The following is a 19,572-nucleotide window of genomic DNA, read 5'->3' on the forward strand; positions in this document are numbered from 1 at the left end:
CAGTTTAACCTATGTCATCCCTTATCTGCAATACATCGAGTAGTATAATAATAATAATAATAATAATAATAATAATAATAATGTACCTTTTACATTATATTTTGGGCTTTTCGGTGTTTATAAGGTGGTTTATGGAAAGATCACATTACACTCGTTATTGTACGTACAGCATATCTCCAAATCTGGGTGGCCTTTATGGTGACATCCCAATGTCTTCCCAATTTTTGCAGTAAAAGCGGCAAATATTGAGTATTTCTTACTAATTTTGACCTTTTTATTTAAAAAATAAGCTAACTTTGGTAATTTTCAGGTTCATATCTCTATTTTCTACTTCTACTGGGACGTGCAAAATACCAGATATTGATAAATTAACATTAAATAGTCGGTTTCGGATGCTTCAATTAAGCTAAATATCAGCCATACAAATGTTACTCCTGTTGTTGTTGTTAAATACTAAAATGTTTGCCAGTCGCTAAGCAACATGGAGCAGAACACACTGCATTGTGGGAGTTTTTAGTGTGGGAGGGGAACATACAATTCACATTTAATAATACAATAATTTCCACATCTTGTGATAAATAAATATTCTATAGCTATCTATATCTCAGTGAGCTCTTTTTACGATGTTATTAAAACTGATTAAAACTGATCCCCCCTCCTGAGAGACAATTCTTCATCAGGAGGGGGGAGGCGCCATTTTAATAACCATGGTTTATGATCTGAAGAGACTCTGTTGTGGAGTTTTGTCTCAATGTTGCCTTTTAATTGGGTTTATGCTCTTGATAAGTAGGTGAGAGTAAGTCTGATTAGAACCTAAAGTGTGTTTTATAGGTTTTAGTGCATGTAAATGGTCTGCAGAGGATAGAATCCCCCTCTTCCCCCCCCCCCCCCCCACCCGCCTGAAACGCCTCCTTTGTTGTCTTCAAGAACATATATCATTATCTAACACTTGCGCTTCTATTGGCTAGTCCTCCAACACATTGTACGTCTCTAAGACATCTCTAAGCTGGTTGACCAATCACAACAGCCGACAAGCTAACCAATCAGAGCAGACTGGGCTCTGGTTTCAGACGGAGGGTGAAAAGAGGTGATGCAGCACAGGCAGTGTGATAAAAATACTTTTTGAACATTAAAGCATGGAGACATGTCCTAGTAGAGACACTACATACTGATATACACCTGAACATCAGCAGGAGAGGACTCTTTAAAGTAGAGACACTACATACTGATATACACCTGAACATCAGCAGGAGAGGACTCTTTAAAGTAGAGACACTACATACTGATATACACCTGAACATCAGCAGGAGAGGACTCTTTAAAGTAGAGACACTACATACTGATATACACCTGAACATCAGCAGGAGAGGACTCTTTAAAGTAGAGACACTACATACTGATATACACCTGAACATCAGCAGGAGAGGACTCTTTAAAGTAGAGACACTACATACTGATATACACCTGAACATCAGCAGGAGAGGACTCTTTAAAGTAGAGACACTACATACTGATATACACCTGAACATCAGCAGGAGAGGACTCTTTAAAATAGAGACACTACATACTGATATACACCTGAACATCAGCAGGAGAGGACTCTTTAAAGTAGAGACAATTCATACTGATATACACCTGAACATCAGCAGGAGAGGACTCTTTAAAGTAGAGACACTACATACTGATATACACCTGAACATCAGCAGGAGAGGACTCTTTAAAGTAGAGACAATTCATACTGATATACACCTGAACATCAGCAGGAGAGGACTCTTTAAAGTAGAGACACTACATACTGATATACACCTGAACATCAGCAGGAGAGGACTCTTTAAAGTAGAGACACTACATACTGATATACACCTGAACATCAGCAGGAGAGAACTCTTTAAAGTAGAGACAATTCATACTGATATACACCTGAACATCAGCAGGAGAGAACTCTTTAAAGTAGAGACACTATATACACCTGAACATCAGCAGAGGACTCTTTAAACTAAGAGTATAATACCAGAAATACTTTGTTAAAAACAAAAATGTCTGGCATTCAAAATGTACTCAAGTTAAAGTTATTAAAAAGTGTCTCTACTTGATATGTCTGTCTATGTTGATAACTTACATCGTACATTATTGCTGCAGGAGTTTCAGCGACGCTTTAGAAAACTCTGCTTTGAAATCAGGTTTTGAATCTCACATGTTGGAGGTGAATCCATTCTCCAAACTGCATTATGTTTGAAGATAAATAAAGGCGGATAAATGTTAACATGATGGATCACCAATACTCCAGAGAGCTCTGAGTCTGTTTAAATTGATCTGGTTAAAAAAATAATAATTTAAATGTATGAAAACAAATGTCTGTCTGGAGAGGAGGAAATCAATCTGAGAATGAACGGCAGCTTTGAAAAGAAATCCAGACAGACGTTACGTGATTGTTATGCAACTATTATACTTAGCGAGGGAACGATCACGACGCCACAGAGATGTTGTTATCTAAATAGCAGAGATGTGAAACTACAATGAGGCTTTTGTATCGGGACACATCGCTGCAGAATGAGAAGACAGAAGATTGTGGCGTGTGGCGCAGTGGGTTGTGCGTTGGTGTTCGGATCAGCGGGCCACAGGTTCAAACCCCACAGCAGTCAGCATGTCGTTGTGTCCCTGAGACACTTCACCCCAAATTGTCGCTTTGGATAAAAGAGTCTAACAAGTGACATGTCATGTAATTGTCATTGATGTATATATTTATAATTCCTTGACACACAACAAAAAACAATCTAGGCTTTAGTAAATCATGCTAATCAGAATTTTCTTTATTCTCTGAAGGTAATGTTGTTAGTTGGACATTAAAAACTTTAATTAAGATGTTCCTCTTGAACCAGGAACTCCACTGAAGCATGAGAGGGAAGCGTAACAAATACAATTTGAGTAAAACTGTATATTGTGCACATTACTCCGTGTGTGTGTAAATCTAAATGGTTTTAAACCTGAATCTGATGTTTAAATAAGTGTGTGTGATTAGCTCTAAAGGGGCACGTGTCTCACCATCACCCCCCCCCCCCCCTGCATGAATAAAGGTTAAAACAAAACCCCCCTCTCTTGGGCGCCATGCCAGGGAAACACACTTGGCGCCACATGAGCGTTTTAAATCAGCGTGTGCGTCCCCTCTTTATTAAGACCCCACTAATGGGCAGGAGGAGTGTGTTTGGGGGGGGGGGCGGGGGGTCACGGGGGCCTCTGTTTACACGGCCCTCTGACCACAACAAATGCAGGGCCCTTCATTAGAAAGAAAAAAAACGAATAGAAGAGGCAACAATATGGGGGAGTGGAGGGGGGGCAAGGAAAGACCTGATACTGATCCCAACATGTCTGGACTAAGAGCTGATTTCAACCTAAACAATCTTTTTATTTGCTCATTTTCAAACAAAATATGAATTGACTAAAACTTTAAGTGTTCGATTTCAGATTTATAGTGAAATACATGAATTTCGAAACATTTCTAAAACATGTGACTATGATTTTACACTTCAACATATCAGTGTTAAAACCATCTGTGTGTGTGTAAGCATATATATACGTATATGTGTGTGTGTGTAACAGCCAGAATCAAGGAGGTGCAGTAGTGTGTTTTCTACACTATTTACATGTGGTCATTTTCAAGAAAAACTGATATCCACTAACATGAAAAGAAGTACATTTCTGTTACAAAAATGTTAAAATTAGGGATACAAATTGACGTGGCTGGGACTTAATATTGCTTTAATCCCAGAAAATGTATTATTCAATTAATCGTAATGTCATGTATTATACTTGTAATCAATGTAACCAATCAAATCAAATTCTCTACGTTATATAATTGGCTCTGAGGCAGCAGGAGCAGAGGAAACGACAGGAAATAAAAGCAGACAGAGAGGGAACAGGAGGTCTTTGTAAAGACGGTGTAATCCTGCCCGTGGAGATGCAGAGGGAAGACAGGCACAGTGTGAGAAAGAAAAGGACATCTTAGCAAGTCATTTAATCTGCTGTTGTGTGTTACGAAGTGGGGGAAATATGCAAATATGTTGAGATATCTCCACGAGTTTCCAAAGCACTTTAAGAAATGTCATGGTGCACACACACACACACAGACACAGACACACACGCACGCACGCACGCACGCACGCACGCACGCACGCACGCACGCACGCACGCACGCACGCACGCACGCACGCACGCACGCACGCACGCACGCACGCACGCACGCACGCACGCACACACACACACACACACACACACACACACACACACACACACACACACACACACACACACACACACACACACACACACACACACACACACACACACACACACACACACACACACACACACCTCTGTCGACGCCTGTCAATCAATGTCTCCTTTGTCAGTGTCGGCCAATCCCATGTCGCTGTTTCCCGGGGATCGTTTGATTGACAGGCAAGGGAGCAGAGAACTGGAGGTGGAGGGGATTAGAGTCGATCAGGGGGAAAGGGTGTGTGTGTGTGTGTGTGTGTGTGTGTGTGTGTGTGTGTGTGTGTGTGTGTGTGTGTGTGTGTGTGTGTGTGTGTGTGTGTGTGTGTGTGTGTGTGTGTTTGAATTGAGGCGTACAACAATGGCACCAAGGACAAAATCACATTTTATTTTTTTTATATTTTTTACATTTATTTAATATCTTGTTAGATTATTGGAACACTCTAAGACTCAAGCTTTAGTTATTCAAGAACACGTTTAGTATCTTTTCAATGAATTCCGTAGATAAGTCAGTAAAGTATAGAAACATATGTAGCTATTACTTTTTTTGTTTTGTTTACTTATTACTTATTATTCACATATGATAAGTATATAACTGAACATTTACAATTTACTGGTGCAAATATTATCAATCAAATGATTTACACTGAGTGACTCACTCCAGACTAAAACATAATGATGACAGTTTCAGATTAAGAACTGCCTCATGCATATATCACACCCCCAGTAGTTACCCCCAGAGCCCAGCCTCCTCCCTGTGGTCTGCCAGGAGCCCCCAGCGCCCAGCCTCCTCCCTGTGCTCTGCCAGGAGCCGACCCACACACACATATAAGTATAGATATAGTAGAGATAACTTTAATAATAAGGAGTATAATAATAATAACTTTAATTGTATACATTTATACAAATTGCCAATTCAAGAGATTTGCTAACTCAAGTTTTTAAGGCAGCAACTTATTTTCCAATGAAGTCTTAATATGTATTTATAAACATATTTAAATGTGCTGTTGTTTTTCATTACACAGTATTCAAATCAACATTGTGTTATCTTATTTCACCCTACATGCATATAGTGGACCTATAACTGCATCGTACTTGCACTATTTTGTTACTTTCCCTTTTCTCTTGCACTATTTCCTTTATTTCTATTTCTTAAGTAAATTGAATGTTGCACTGTTGGAGGAGCTTCAGACTTCATTTCAAAAACTGTAACTCTTATGCTTATAATAATAACAACGCCTGTGTATCTTGAATCTTGGGTGAGTGTGTGCCTGCATAAATGTGTGTGTGTGTGTGTGTGTGTGTGTGTGTGTGTGTGTGTGTGTGTGTGTGTGTGTGTGTGTGTGTGTTTGACAGCCAGCGTGAAGGAGACGCAGCAGTACGGCCGTCAGGCAGCCTGCCGCTTCCTGTCTGCTTTAATTGCATGTAGCCCTGGAGACACACACACACACACACACACACACACACACACACACACACACACACACACACACACACACACACACACACACACACACACACACACACACACACACACACACACACACACACACACACACACACACACACACACACACACACACACACACACACACACACACACACACACACACACACACACACACACACACACACACACACACACACACACACACACACACAGGGAAGCTCTCCACACAGCAGTGCTGACAAAGAGACGAGGCTTACACGGCTAAGATGGAGCTGAACACTGAAGTCTTTCACTGAGGAGACTCGATAAAGCTGACGGAGGAGAGAGAGTCTCCCCCTCCTCTCCCCCCTCCTCTCCCCCCTCCTCCCCCCAAATATAAGCAACATGAGCGTTTTTTTGCTCGAGGAATAATGCGTAAACACAGACTTAACGTGTGTGTTTTAATTTGCATTTTCCAATTAGAGGCTTAGAGGGAACACCGGGGGCAAGGAGCCGTGAAGATACGTTTCTCACTCTGAGGAAAAGCTCATATTTGATGTAGATAGAGGGGAGGTGGATCGTTAACATGTCAGCGTGTCATTGGACGTGTTGACTGACAGACTTCTAGAAACAGTCTTTCATTGAGTGACAATGGAAGAGAGACTTCTTTGAACATATTATCATTGGCCAATGTGCAGTTTAAATACTGTGGCTGCTGTTATCAACGTGGAGCGTGCACCATTTTGGAGCCAGGGTAGAAAAACAGACTGTTTTATTTGTAGTTAATTTTAATTTAATGTTTAATTCCTATCTACATTATTAATATCAATCCCCCTGGAAGAGTGCGGACACATTTCTGTAGCGGACGAATGGTTTTACTTCACTTTGGTTTTATTCAAAACATTAGAAAAAGCATGGTTGATATTTTAATTTCATTTAGGTCGGCATTTGGTCACAACAGGCAGAGTAAGCTGTCTTAACATTTAGTTTGTATTCTTTATTGTTTGAGTGCAGATGTGTTTGACTATGGGTACGGATATATCTTTTTTTACATTACATACTCAATACTGTGGGCAATCCCCACAGGAGCAATTTGGGGTGAAGTGTCTCAGGGACACAACGACATGCTGACTCCAGTGGGGTTTGAACCTGTGACCCTCTGATCCCAACACCAACCGAATTGTTGACGTATACTGTATGTCTAAGAGCGTGCAGAGGGTCGAACTGGACCCACTTCTAAATGTGATTATGTCAGAAGGAGGGGGTGATGTCTGCTAGTTGCCAGAAAAAAAACATAATTAGGACTACTTTCATTGAATTAAGCGTGTATTGCTTAAATTAAAAGCATCTGCCGTCATTATGTGCTGCCATTAAAACAACTCAATGGTTTCACAACAGATTAAAGTGTCCATCGAGACATGTTCCTCAAATCCAGGCAAATAATGCACATTTTAACGCCTTTTAGAACTCAAAATGTTGGTTTAATTTTGCGTAAATGACGTCTATTGAGCATATATTTGACACATTTGATAACAGATGAGTAAAACTTGGTGGTAATGAGTTGGAATAAAGTTGGCTTCAAAGGTGTAACCAATATTTGGGTTATTATTTATACTATTAGTCAAACAAGGCTGACAACATGAAGGTTAATTAAGCCTCCTTGTTGTCAGTTTTTGTTTCCAATCAATGCTCCGAAACGTCTAGAAAGTGAGTTATTTCTCATCGTTTCTAATCAATGTTCATCCCAATTAGCCAGAAGTACACTCTGAAAAGGATGATGATTCTGAATTCTCTGGTGTCGAGGTAAACCTCTGACGCAGCAGCAGCAGCAGCAGCTCAGTCTATTGCAGGAGTTTAAAAATCCCCAGAGAAGGGGGAGGGCATGAAATGTAAGCACTTAGGGGAAGGGGCCGGGCTCATTATAAAATCGATGCCCACAGGACCACTCTCATTTAAAAACATGCTGGGAGAAAAGGTCAGAAGGAAGGAGACGGAGAAATCTCAATTTAATTCTTCGCTCAAAAAGCCACTTAATATTGGATTGTGTAAATTAAATTTCACACCCCGCTATTCCGGCCAAAGGATAATTACAGCAAGCAGAGGAGAGGGGGGGGGGTGGGGGGGGATAAATGGAAATGACTCGAGGTGAAAAAACCTGTTGGATTGTTAATATTGCTTCATATGTCAAACAACAAATTATAGCAGGGGACTCACAGCGATCAGCATAAATCCAGTTTTAACATCGAAAAACACACGGTGGTTTTAAGAGGCCCCGTTGTGTTGAACTTTATGAATGAATTAAATTATTTATGTTATATTTGTCAGACTTTTCCTATTATTTTTGCCCCTTTTTGATCATTTTACGTCAACGAAAAGAAAAAACACTCGTTCGGTTGAACTTGTAACGACCAGTAAATCAATGCAATGTGGTAACAAGGGGTCGCAAAAAATGCAGGACTTAATTTTAAATAGAAATTGTCAAAAACATTTGGGAACCAACAGTTTTATCAATCCAAACCCTGCATAGTTTATGAGAGTAGCAAAAAAAACGGTGGTGACGTGAAGTCATGTAACCGTGCTGTAGTTCCTTTATAGCCCAACATTAGCCTCCTTTAGCTTAGCGGTGGTGAGGTGAAGTCATGTGACCGTGCTGTAGTTCCTTTAGAGTCCAACATTAGCCTCCTTTAGCTTAGCGGTGGTGAGGTGAAGTCATGTGACCGTGCTGTAGTTCCTTTATAGCCCAACATTAGCCTCCTTTAGCTTAGCGGTGGTGAGGTGAAGTCATGTGACCGTGCTGTAGTTCCTTTATAGCCCAACATTAGCCACCTTTAGCTTAGCGGTTGTGACGTGAAGTCATGTGACCGTGCTGTAGTTCCTTTATAGCCCAACATTAGCCTCCTTTAGCTTAGCGGTGGTGACGTGAAGTCATGTGACCTTGCTGTAGTTCCTTTATAGCCCAACATTAGCCGCCTTTAGCTTAGCGGTGGTGACGTGAAGTCATGTGACCGTGCTGTAGTTCCTTTATAGCCCAACATTAACTTTTTACTTCTGGAGATTGTATTTTACGCTTCAAAATTCATCAAGCGGTGTTAATATGTGACGATTTCTCTATTGACCTTCATAAACACGTCATCCTTTCACCCATGTTTTCACAGATGGCGCAGTAGCACCTCCTACTCAGAGGTGGGAAGTAGTGGAGTACAAATACTTTGTTACTGTACTTAAGTAAACTGTTGTGGTATCAGTACTTTACTCTACTACTTATTTTTCTGACGACTTTTTACTTTGGCTTCTTACATGTTGAACTCAAATACCTGTACTTTCTACTTCTTACAGGTTGAAAACAAATACCTGTACTTTCTACTTCTTACATTTTGAACACAAATACCTGTACTTTCTACTTCATACATGTTGAAAACAAATACCTGTACTTTCTACTTCTTACATGTTGAACACAAATACCTGTACTTTCTACTTCTTACATTTTGAACACAAATACCTGTACTTTCTACTTCATACATGTTGAAAACAAATACCTGTACTTTCTACTTCTCACATGTTGAACTCAAATACCTGTACTTTCTACTTCTTACATTTTGAACACAAATACCTGTACTTTCTACTTCATACATGTTGAAAACAAATACCTGTACTTTCTACTTCTCACATGTTGAACTCAAATACCTGTACTTTCTACTTCTTACATGTTGAAAACAAATACCTGTACTTTCTACTTCTTACATGTTGAACTCAAATACCTGTACTTTCTACTTCTTACAGGTTGAAAACAAATACCTGTACTTTCTACTTCTTACATGTTGAACTCAAATACCTGTACTTTCTACTTCATACATGTTGAAAACAAATACCTGTACTTTCTACTTCTTACATTTTGAACACAAATACCTGTACTTTCTACTTCTTAGATTTTGAACACAAATACCTGTACTTTCTACTTCTTACATTTTGAACCCAAATACCTGTACTTTCTACTTCTCACATGTTGAACTCAAATACCTGTACTTTCTACTTCTCACATGTTGAACTCAAATACCTGTACTTTCTACTTCTTACATGTTGAACTCAAATACCTGTACTTTCTACTTCTCACATGTTGAACTCAAATACCTGTACTTTCTACTTCTCACATGTTGAACTCAAATACCTGTACTTTCTACTTCTTACATGTTGAACTCAAATACCTGTACTTTCTACTTCTTACATGTTGAACTCAAATACCTGTACTTTCTACTTCTTACATGTTGAACTCAAATACCTGTACTTTCTACTTCTCACATGTTGAACTCAAATACCTGTACTTTCTACTTCTCTCATTTTCCAAACAGGCTGGTTCCTTTAGTCTGAATGTGTGTTTGGTGGCGTGATCATTATTATTTAGAGTCATTGCGTGCCTATTGATTTGAACACGATCCGTGTATCCATCATTTCCTGGTCTTCTCTAAAGAAGAGGGACCAATGAAAACGTTGTCATGTTGCCGTTGTTCAGCATGGAAACATTCATTAGCTAACAATGACATTATTGTTCTATTAATATAAAGGGAGGTCAGGTACTCTTTAAAACAGCTGCTAGTTATGGGTACTTTTTACTGAAGTACATTTCAAAGCCTCTTTACTTTTACTTGAGTAAAGAAGTTTAGTCAGTACTTCTACTTTCACCAGAGTATTTTTAAACACGAGTATCTGTACTTCTACTTGAGTAAAGGATGTGTTTGTCTCCTACCTGATAGGTGGAGGTAGCATCGTTCCCGGTGTCTGTTCCCAGGTTGGTGAGCTTCTCCTTCAGCTTGTGGTGGGATCGATGGCGGAGGCAGTAGATGACGGTGGAGCCGAGCAGAACGGCCACGATGCACAAGATGGAGACCACCGTGAGCACCAGGAACTTGGTGGACTCCGCCTGGCTGTACTTGGTGGGAATCTGCTTGATCTGGTTTTCCTGTGGACCAAAAAGAAACACAGAAACAAAAGGTTAAAAATATGTTTTTTTTTATATTTCACAGGTAAGATAGAAAAAAGCCTCACTCAGGGTTAAAAATATTTCTGTTTTTCAAAATATTGTATCAAAAATGAGCGATTCTCTGTGCGTTTATATGTAAAATTACCACTTTTCAAAGTCAGTCAAAGTCAATTTTATTGTCAATCTTTCAGTTTGTGTGTACAGACAGATATATCGAAATACCGTTTCCCACAACCCCGAATACAAAAATACAAATATATATAACAATATGTATATCCTATATATATATACACAACAGACAATATTTACTTATCACAACATAATGTGAGTTCTCAGGCTGTTACACTAGGATATCTGATCTTTGACGCTCGATACAGACCGTATATACTATTTCAAAGCAAATGTACTTTCACAGGTAATATATACAGTTCATTTAAATACCAGCATTTGATCCTTTCAGTAAAATATCTCAATTCAGACTTCTTTTTTATTGCAACACTTTTCCACAAATCCTGATGATTTTGAAGCAAAAATGTCTCATACAAAACTCTGTTCCTTGAAGGAAACTATACGAGGTTTAAGACCCTTTAACGAACATTGGATCTGGGATTGCTTCTGCACTTCATTTTAAGATTTGACTGGTGCACACAAACTCTCTGTCAGGTATAAAAACTGTGCTGTCATTCGAGTGTTTGATTGCAGACTTTCATTTAAAACACCCCTCAGATTAAAGCATACAACCAAAATCACCATCATATTTAAATGTCACTGTAATCTCTCCAAACCCCGGACGTTGAATGCTCTGATTGTCTTTGCTTCCTCTGATTTCCCCCCCCAAAAAAAACTTTACACGAGTGGATGAAAGTATGAATCACATGGTTCCTTTTTGGACAGACATAAATATGCATATCACTATGCTCGACGCAAAGTGTAATCACAAGCGTTTGTTCCACCATCTGTGCCCAGGAGTGCAGTGAATGCATAAACTCCTGCTCAGCAAGGCATCGACTCCACACGCACGCACGCACGCACGCACGCACGCACGCACGCACGCACGCACGCACGCACGCACGCACACACACACACACACACACACACACACACACACACACACACACACACACACACACACACACACACACACACACACACACACACACACACACACACACACACACACACACACACACACACACACACACACACACACACACACACACACACACACACACACACACACACACACACACACCGTTGTTTTTGGAGGGAATGTTCTACGGTTGTGAGTCGAGGCGACAGAAGTTCTGCGGTCTCGAGAAAGTGCCTCGCCAATTTCGACCTCTAATCTAGTGCGTGAGAACCAGAACCAGATCCCTCGGCAAACAACTGGAGATGAAAGATTTCTTTTCACACGGTCCGCAGCTTCAGATAACACAACGGACACGCACTGTAGGAAAGCACTGCTTCTTGAGAGTGTGTAAAATAAATAAATGGTGGAAGTAATTCCGATTGAACTGCAGCTCGAGCAGCTGTTGGTTTTCAGACCTGCTGAAGATAATGGGCCTGTTGCGTTCTACCTGACAACTAAAGACTTAACAATAGGCGCCATGATTCCCCGTTATTACACACTGCGTAATGATCCTGACAACAAAGAGGGAAAGGAAGAAGAAGAGCTACAAATTGCACCGCAGATGACAAGGCACACAATTCCTCCTGACACTGAATTATCAAAAGGAAGTATTTGGCAAAAACACGTATTTTGGGGCGAGGAACGAGCGCCTTTGAGGAACAGTGAAAGATATATCTCCCCTCTCTACTGGCACAGAAGAGGAATCTCTCATGGAGCATTCTGATTATAATAATAGTAACTTTATGCTGCAGGACGTATTCTGTTCATTATCAGGTTCATATATCTCTACTGGTCTCCATGCTTTAGAGCACTGCTTCTCAAACCTTTGTCAGTAGTGTTCCCCCTTTGAACCATTTTCTCAGCCAAGTACCCCGTGACCGACCCCGAACATTTTTGATCGAAAAAGCCTATATAAATAATTACAATATAGTGATGTTCCCTCAATGTGTGACGTGTTTCGTGCATTCATTAAAACAAACTAAGGATATTTTCATCTTCATGCATGAAAAAAAATAACTTTTATAAAACTGATTTTTCCAAGGAGTTTTTCAATTTAAGTAATATGTTTAACAAACCAATGAACAAAATTATATATTGTGTTTTCTATTTAACTTATTGTACTAAGATTATTTTTTTAATCATGCATGGTATTTTTTTTAATTACATTTTTATTTTTATTATCATTATTATTATAAATCTCACGTACCCCCTGCAGTACCCCAACGTACCCCTAGGGGTCCGCGTACCCCCATTTGAGAATCGCTGCTTTAGTGTTTAAAAATCTCTTTATTTTTTTCATACTGCCTGTGCTGCAGCACCTCTTTTCACCCTCTGTCTGAAACCAGAGCCCAGTCTGCTCTGATTGGTTAGCTGGCCGGCTCTGTTGTGATTGGTCAAGCAGCTTAGAGATGTCCCGCCCCTTGGGCTATCACGTACAACGTGTTCGAGCGATAGCCAATAGGAGCGTGAGTGTTTCATAGTGAATGAAGGGGTCCGATGGAGGCGTTTCAGGCAGGGGGGGGGACAGAGAGATTTTAGCCTTTGCAGACCATTTACATGCACTAAAAACCTATATAACACACTACAGGAAAGGGAAGCCCACAAAGCATAAAAGGGCCTCTTTAAAAAAATGTATTGGAGTAAAAAGTACAATAAATGCTTCCAAAATGTCGTGGAGTAGAAATTTAAAGAAGCATAAAATGGAAAAACTCAAGTAAAGTAGAAATATGACAAAGTACCACTTAAGTACTTGAGTAAATGTACTTAGTTACTTTCCACCACTGCCAATTAATATATATTGATCAAAAGCTTTAAAGTGTTAGAGCAGTGCCGTCGCCTCACAGGAAAGCAGCAGCAGGCTTTTTCTCGATTGTATAAAAGGGGGGTATGATGAAAAAAAAATTGAAAAAATCCCTGTCCATCGGTGGTGGAGGTCACAGAGATTAGGCGTGGAGAGTTAATGGAAAGGAAGCTTTGGAAAGCAGTGGGGAGGAGGGAAAAAATGGGGGGGGGGGAACTGTCACAAACACTCTGGGAGATCCGCTTTGCACACGGATTGTTCAGGAATTCTTGTGAGGTTTTTTTTTAGGGAGTGACCCCCCAAAAACCACTCGATGAAGCCCCCCCCTCCCTCTATGATTTCATTCATTGCCTCTGCATTCAGCACCTGATAAAGAGTGGGCCCGCAGAAAGAGAAGAATCCACAATGGGGGACAACAGTTGTTCGATGCTTTGTGGGGTGTCCAATTTGCTCGGGGAGCTCTAAGCCGTACTGTAAAAGCTGCTGCATAGTAATGTGCCGGCGCTGAAAGGAAACAGTGGGCGTCTCCGCACTATTCTCCCAGCGCGAGGGAGGAGATATAATCATAAAAGCAGCACAAAAAACTGAAGAAATGCACAAAAAAGACTGAAAAAATGGCTTTAATTAAATGTACGATATCTGTGAATTTCACAGAACTGTGTTAGGTTAGTGGAAAGCATAATATTACGTTTAAATACTAAATATTAGGATCAAATCTAATAATACAGTCTGCATATTGAGTACTTTTACTTTTGGTACTTCAATTAGATGTTAATACTTTTTGTAAAATGTTGAATGCACTACTTTTACTTGTAACTGAGTATTTTTGCACTGTAGTATTTGATAATTTGAGAAAAAACTGAAACGTCGACATTTTGTTGACATAATTCATTTAATTAAAGTCAGCTCTTTCACTGTCAGAGGTGGACAAAGTACTCAAATTATGAAACAGCTGCTAAACTACAGTGTAATAATACTCAAGTAAAAGTAGTGCATTCAAAATTGTATTTAAAGTAAATCAAAATATACTTTAAATACCAAAAGTAAAAGTACTTATTCTGCAGAATGGCCCATTTAAGCACCATATATTTCAAATATATTGTATTATAATTATTGATGCATTAACGTGCTCATCTCTTCAATGTTTAATTAAATTACTTGAAGTAATATCGGGTAATTTAACCTGTAATATTATACGATAGTGATTTGTTTAATTTATATTTTGTTTGCACATTCAAAATCTGCAAAGTAATGAAATGTAAAAAGTACAATATCTTCCTACAAAAGTAGTTGAAGTAAGTATGAAAATACCTTTGTGTACTTGTGTGCACCACTGAGTTCAGTACAATCTATAGTCTGTTCATTAATCAGTGATAAACACGAAGGCCTCTGCTTACATTAGATTTGAATGGCTGCAGATATTAATAATGCATTCGCTTTAAAGTAAAAAGCATATACAATTAATCGCACGTCTTTTCATGAATGCATTGCTAATGGAAAAGGAAGGCATCATAAACAAAAGTCCATGTTTGCTGCTTTGGCAGGCGCACATTAATAATGCATTACTGCTGATTCCACTGCAATCATCTCCGGCCAAATGCGTTTTATTTTCCCGTCAAAAATAAACTTCATTTGTCATTTCACTCCCGAGTCGACTCGTTGTTTTGTCAAATGAGGTTTCATGGAGAGGGATCGCGTCTTTCTGCTCGAGTAATGGCCCATAATTCACGGCTCTAACTGTAACAGCTCAGTCATCTTTTCACGGGACAGATGCCGAACCCCCCTCCTCCTCCTCCACACACACACACACACACACACACACACACACACACACACACACACACACACACACACACACACACACACACACACACACACACACACACACACACACACACACACACACACACACACACACACACACACACACACACACACACACACACACACACACACACACACACACACCCCCCCCCCTCTTTATCATGGCTGTCTATTGATTCAGACGAGTGTGGCCTGACCCCAGCTGCTTCATCACGTTTGGTTGCAGTTGTTAGTAACAGTAAGATTGTATGACTTGTCGCGGCCGTATGAAGTATTCAAATTGTGTTGCATCATTTGAGTTCTTCTTCCACCTCTGAAACTGAACAAACCGACATGTTGATTCCCTTTCCCGCGCAAACATTCGATTTTCGAATCGTTGCACATTCATGCTACATCTGCTTCTGCGATGTTTGAACTTGAGTATTTTTACGTTGTATTCTCGCTAATTTGAGTAAAAAACTGAAACGTTGACTTTGAGTAAATGTACTATGTCGACAGATTTCACATACAATACTGCATGTTGTGTATTCTATAATTGATCGCATTCTATTTCAATGTAAATTCCTGCTTCATTTTATTTTTGCTTTTGATTACAGTGTTTTTAAAATAGTTCGCTATCTGTGGTCTTTTGAAAGAAATTCTTTTTTATTTGTTTGCACCACGACATCAAGTCAAATTCCTCGTACGTGTCAACTGGTAATAAACCCATTTCTGATTCTGATCATTTGAGTACTTCTTCCACCTCTGACACTGAAAAGAAACTAAATGTGATACATCAACACATTTCACATAACTGCATGAGGTTAAATGAAAGCGGTAATATTCAGTTGATCCTATTCATCTTGTATTTAAACGTAATAGTTTTGCTATCAACTAACCTAATACAGTTATGTGAAATGTGCTGATATAATACATTTCATTTAGTTTCAGTTTTTTACTCATTGAGCAAGACCACAATGTAAAAACACTCGGTTAAAGGTTAAAGTAGTACGGAGGCAGATGTAGCAGAAATGTGCAATGATTAAAAATGAAATGTTTGCACAGGAAAGCTAGTGGGGGTGGGTGGGGGGGTGCTGGGGGGGGGGGGGTATCACAGTATTCACACATGAGCATGCAGCAGTGATTTCTGCGCAGAGGACTCTGTAACCTTTTCAGGATCACAGCAGGAGACGTGGAAATATTGAGCGAAAATGATGAATGCGTGTGCATGTATTTATATTCCTGTCACCTGCTCTCTGTCTGCGATACCAGGAGGTTATCAGCCGCTCGGAGGCCTTCCCTGACTCCTGTGGCTTCACGCTTTCAATCACATTACGGACAGAAGCTGCAGCCGGCGAGGGAACATGGGCAGAAATGAAAAGGGGATGTAACCTGTGTGTCTTCGCTGTGATTACAGGAAGATTTCTGGATGGATTTGGAAGCTACAAAGACACATGCAGAATCAAAGAGCGCTTCTGACTTCAATGTGTAATTTTTTTTTTTTTTTTTTTTTTTTTTTTTTAATCGTATGATGCATGAATAAACCCGGAGACCATCCAGTTTGTTTCTGGAGGAAAATCAGACGTTTCCATCAAAAGAGCGGTAAGGAGAATCTCGGCTCCCCAAAGGCATAAGGGGAGAAGGGGAGTTCCTTTCATGCCCCCCAAACCCCTCTATTGTCCATCTGCCCAGCGCCAGGCAGAGATTGTACTTGCAAATTTATTTTTTCCCATTTTCGCATATATAGGAAAACGTGATCTGACAGAAGCTCCGCGTGCACCGAGGGGTTCTGAAAAGCATTAACATCGCCCGTCAGGATGCAGACTGGCTGCTGGGTTCAGCCCTTTCCTGCACATATCAGACACACTCCCCACAGACAGGCAGACAGACAGGCAGACAGACAGGCAGAGAGACAGGCAGATAGACAGATAGAGAGACAGATAGAGAGACAGGCAGAGAGACAGATAGAGAGACAGGCAGAGAGACAGGCAGATAGACAGATAGAGAGACAGGCAGAGAGACAGGCAGATAGACAGGCAGATAGACAGGCAGAGAGACAGGCAGATAGACAGGCAGAGAGAGAGGCAGAGAGAGAGGTAGAGAGACTGACAGAGAGACAGGCAGAGAGAGAGGCAGATAGACAGGTAGAGAGACAGACAGGCAGAGAGACAGGTAGAGAGACAGACAGGCAGATAGACAGATAGGCAGATAGACAGACAGGCAGATAGATAGGTATATAGACAGGCAGAGAGACAGGCAGATAGACAGATAGATAGACAGACAGGCAGACAGATAGGCAGAGAGACAGGCAGAGAGACAGGCAGAGAGACAGGCAGATAGAAAGGCAGATAGACAGGCAGACAGACAGGCAGAGAGACAGGCAGAGAGACAGGCAGAGAGACAGGCAGACAGGCAGATATAAAGGCAGATAGACAGGCAGACAGACAGGCAGAGAGACAGGTAGATAGACAGGCAGACAGACAGGCAGATAGAAAGGCAGATAGACAGGCAGACAGACAGGTAGATAGACAGACAGGCAGACAGACAGGTAGATAGAAAGGCAGACAGACAGGCAGAGAGACAGGTAGATAGACAGGCAGACAGACAGGCAGACAGACAGGTAGATAGACAGGCAGAGAGACAGGTAGATAGAAAGGCTGATAGACAGGCAGACAGACAGGCAGAGAGACAGGTAGATAGAAAGGCTGATAGACAGGCAGACAGACAGGTAGATAGAAAGGCAGACAGACAGGCAGACAGACAGGTAGATAGACAGGCAGGCGTCTTTAAACAGGAGGGAAACAGAACAGAAAAGAGAGGGAAAATGAATCCATCATTACAGACGTTTTTATGTTTTTTTTCACTTCTCCTCGGGGTTTCTTTGCTTCAGTTTTGCTTTAAAATAGCCTCTCTATCCACGCTTAGTGTGATGTGTAGGTAGCATTTTAATTCATCTACTTACAATAATCCGCTTTGCAGCTTTTACTACTCAAGAAAAAAATCTTAAAAAATCAATTAAGAAATAAAAATGAGTTTGACAAAAAGTGTGAGGTGGAAATAAACGTGAGTGTGGGTTCTTGGTATGTGGATTTGAGATTTGGAGGGGTGAGGTCTCCTGGTTTATGCATGCGCGTGTGTGTGTGTGTGTGTGTGTGTGTGTGTGTGTACGTGCGTGCGTGCGTGTGTGTGTGCGTGTGTGTGTGTGTGTGTGTGTGTGTGTGTGTGTGTGTGTGTGTGTGTGTGTGTGTGTGTGTGTGTGTGAGTGTGTGCGTGCGTGCGTGGAGAGGGGGGGGAGTGGATTAGCCAGGCTCCCATAGACAAAAGGCAGATGGATTTGCACGGCTCTGGCTTATTCAGAACGGGTGAAAAAAGGTCAGAGGGAGAGCGGCGGCCGCCTATTGTTTTCCTCCAGCTCGATTGCTGCAGGAAACAAAGATCTGTCCCTCACCTCTAATTCATCCCCCGGGGTCTTTGAAAAAGTTTAGCCGGGTTTTTTAAACAAAAACCTCTCAGCACACACTGAAACACACACATGTGCACCTGCGAGCAAGTGTGTGAAACGCAGACCGATTCTAAAATGGAGAATGATTTTATGTTTGACACATCTGCAGGTGCACACTTGTACACACTTATGATTTCACAGCCACCCACGCACGCTGAAACGCTGTGTGCACATTGCACCCACACACAAGTCTTCACACACAATTTGTAAAAAAAAAAAAAAGACCTCAACGATAAACCATAAAATACCAAAATGTTCCGAAGCAAAATCGTACAAATCTAACATTAATTTCACTTTTCATCGCCTTCACACCTTCGCCAGACAAAATGGTGTGAGTGTCTCGGTGAAAATCACACGTTGCATACAAATTAGGGCAATCCTGGAACTTGCAACACTAATAAAAATTGCACAACACGATTAAGAAGTTTGCACTCCAGCAGAGCGAAGCTGCAACTGGAGAAAATTAGAACAACGGTAAATCAAGTGAATGTTATTAGCATGTTACGCTGAGGTGCAGCTGCATCTGATCAGGGCGCGCCGTCAATCACTGTCTCAACTCCACGGATACACCCTTTGCACCTCCAACAAATCTACATTGACTAGTGGATCTCTAAAGATGTTTAAAGTATCTCTTGGGACGCAAAAAGCCGTTAATAAATATGGC

General features: G+C 40.8%; 1 protein-coding gene across 5 annotated transcripts in view; it reads right to left on the reverse strand.

Moving 5' to 3' along the window:
* Window positions 1-19,572, reverse strand: part of LOC307017664 (receptor-type tyrosine-protein phosphatase N2-like) — a 244,955-nt gene that overhangs the window by 52,534 nt on the left and 172,849 nt on the right. For all 5 annotated transcript variants that reach the window (XM_079647346.1, XM_079647345.1, XM_079647344.1 and 2 more), the window contains one exon: window positions 10,440-10,652. In XM_079647346.1, the coding sequence (XP_079503472.1) occupies window positions 10,440-10,652 (213 nt within the window). The remainder of the gene's footprint in view (window positions 1-10,439; window positions 10,653-19,572) is intronic.

Source organism: Notothenia rossii, assembly GCF_949606895.1.
Source record: "Notothenia rossii genome assembly, chromosome: 9".
NCBI lineage: Eukaryota > Metazoa > Chordata > Actinopteri > Perciformes > Nototheniidae > Notothenia > Notothenia rossii.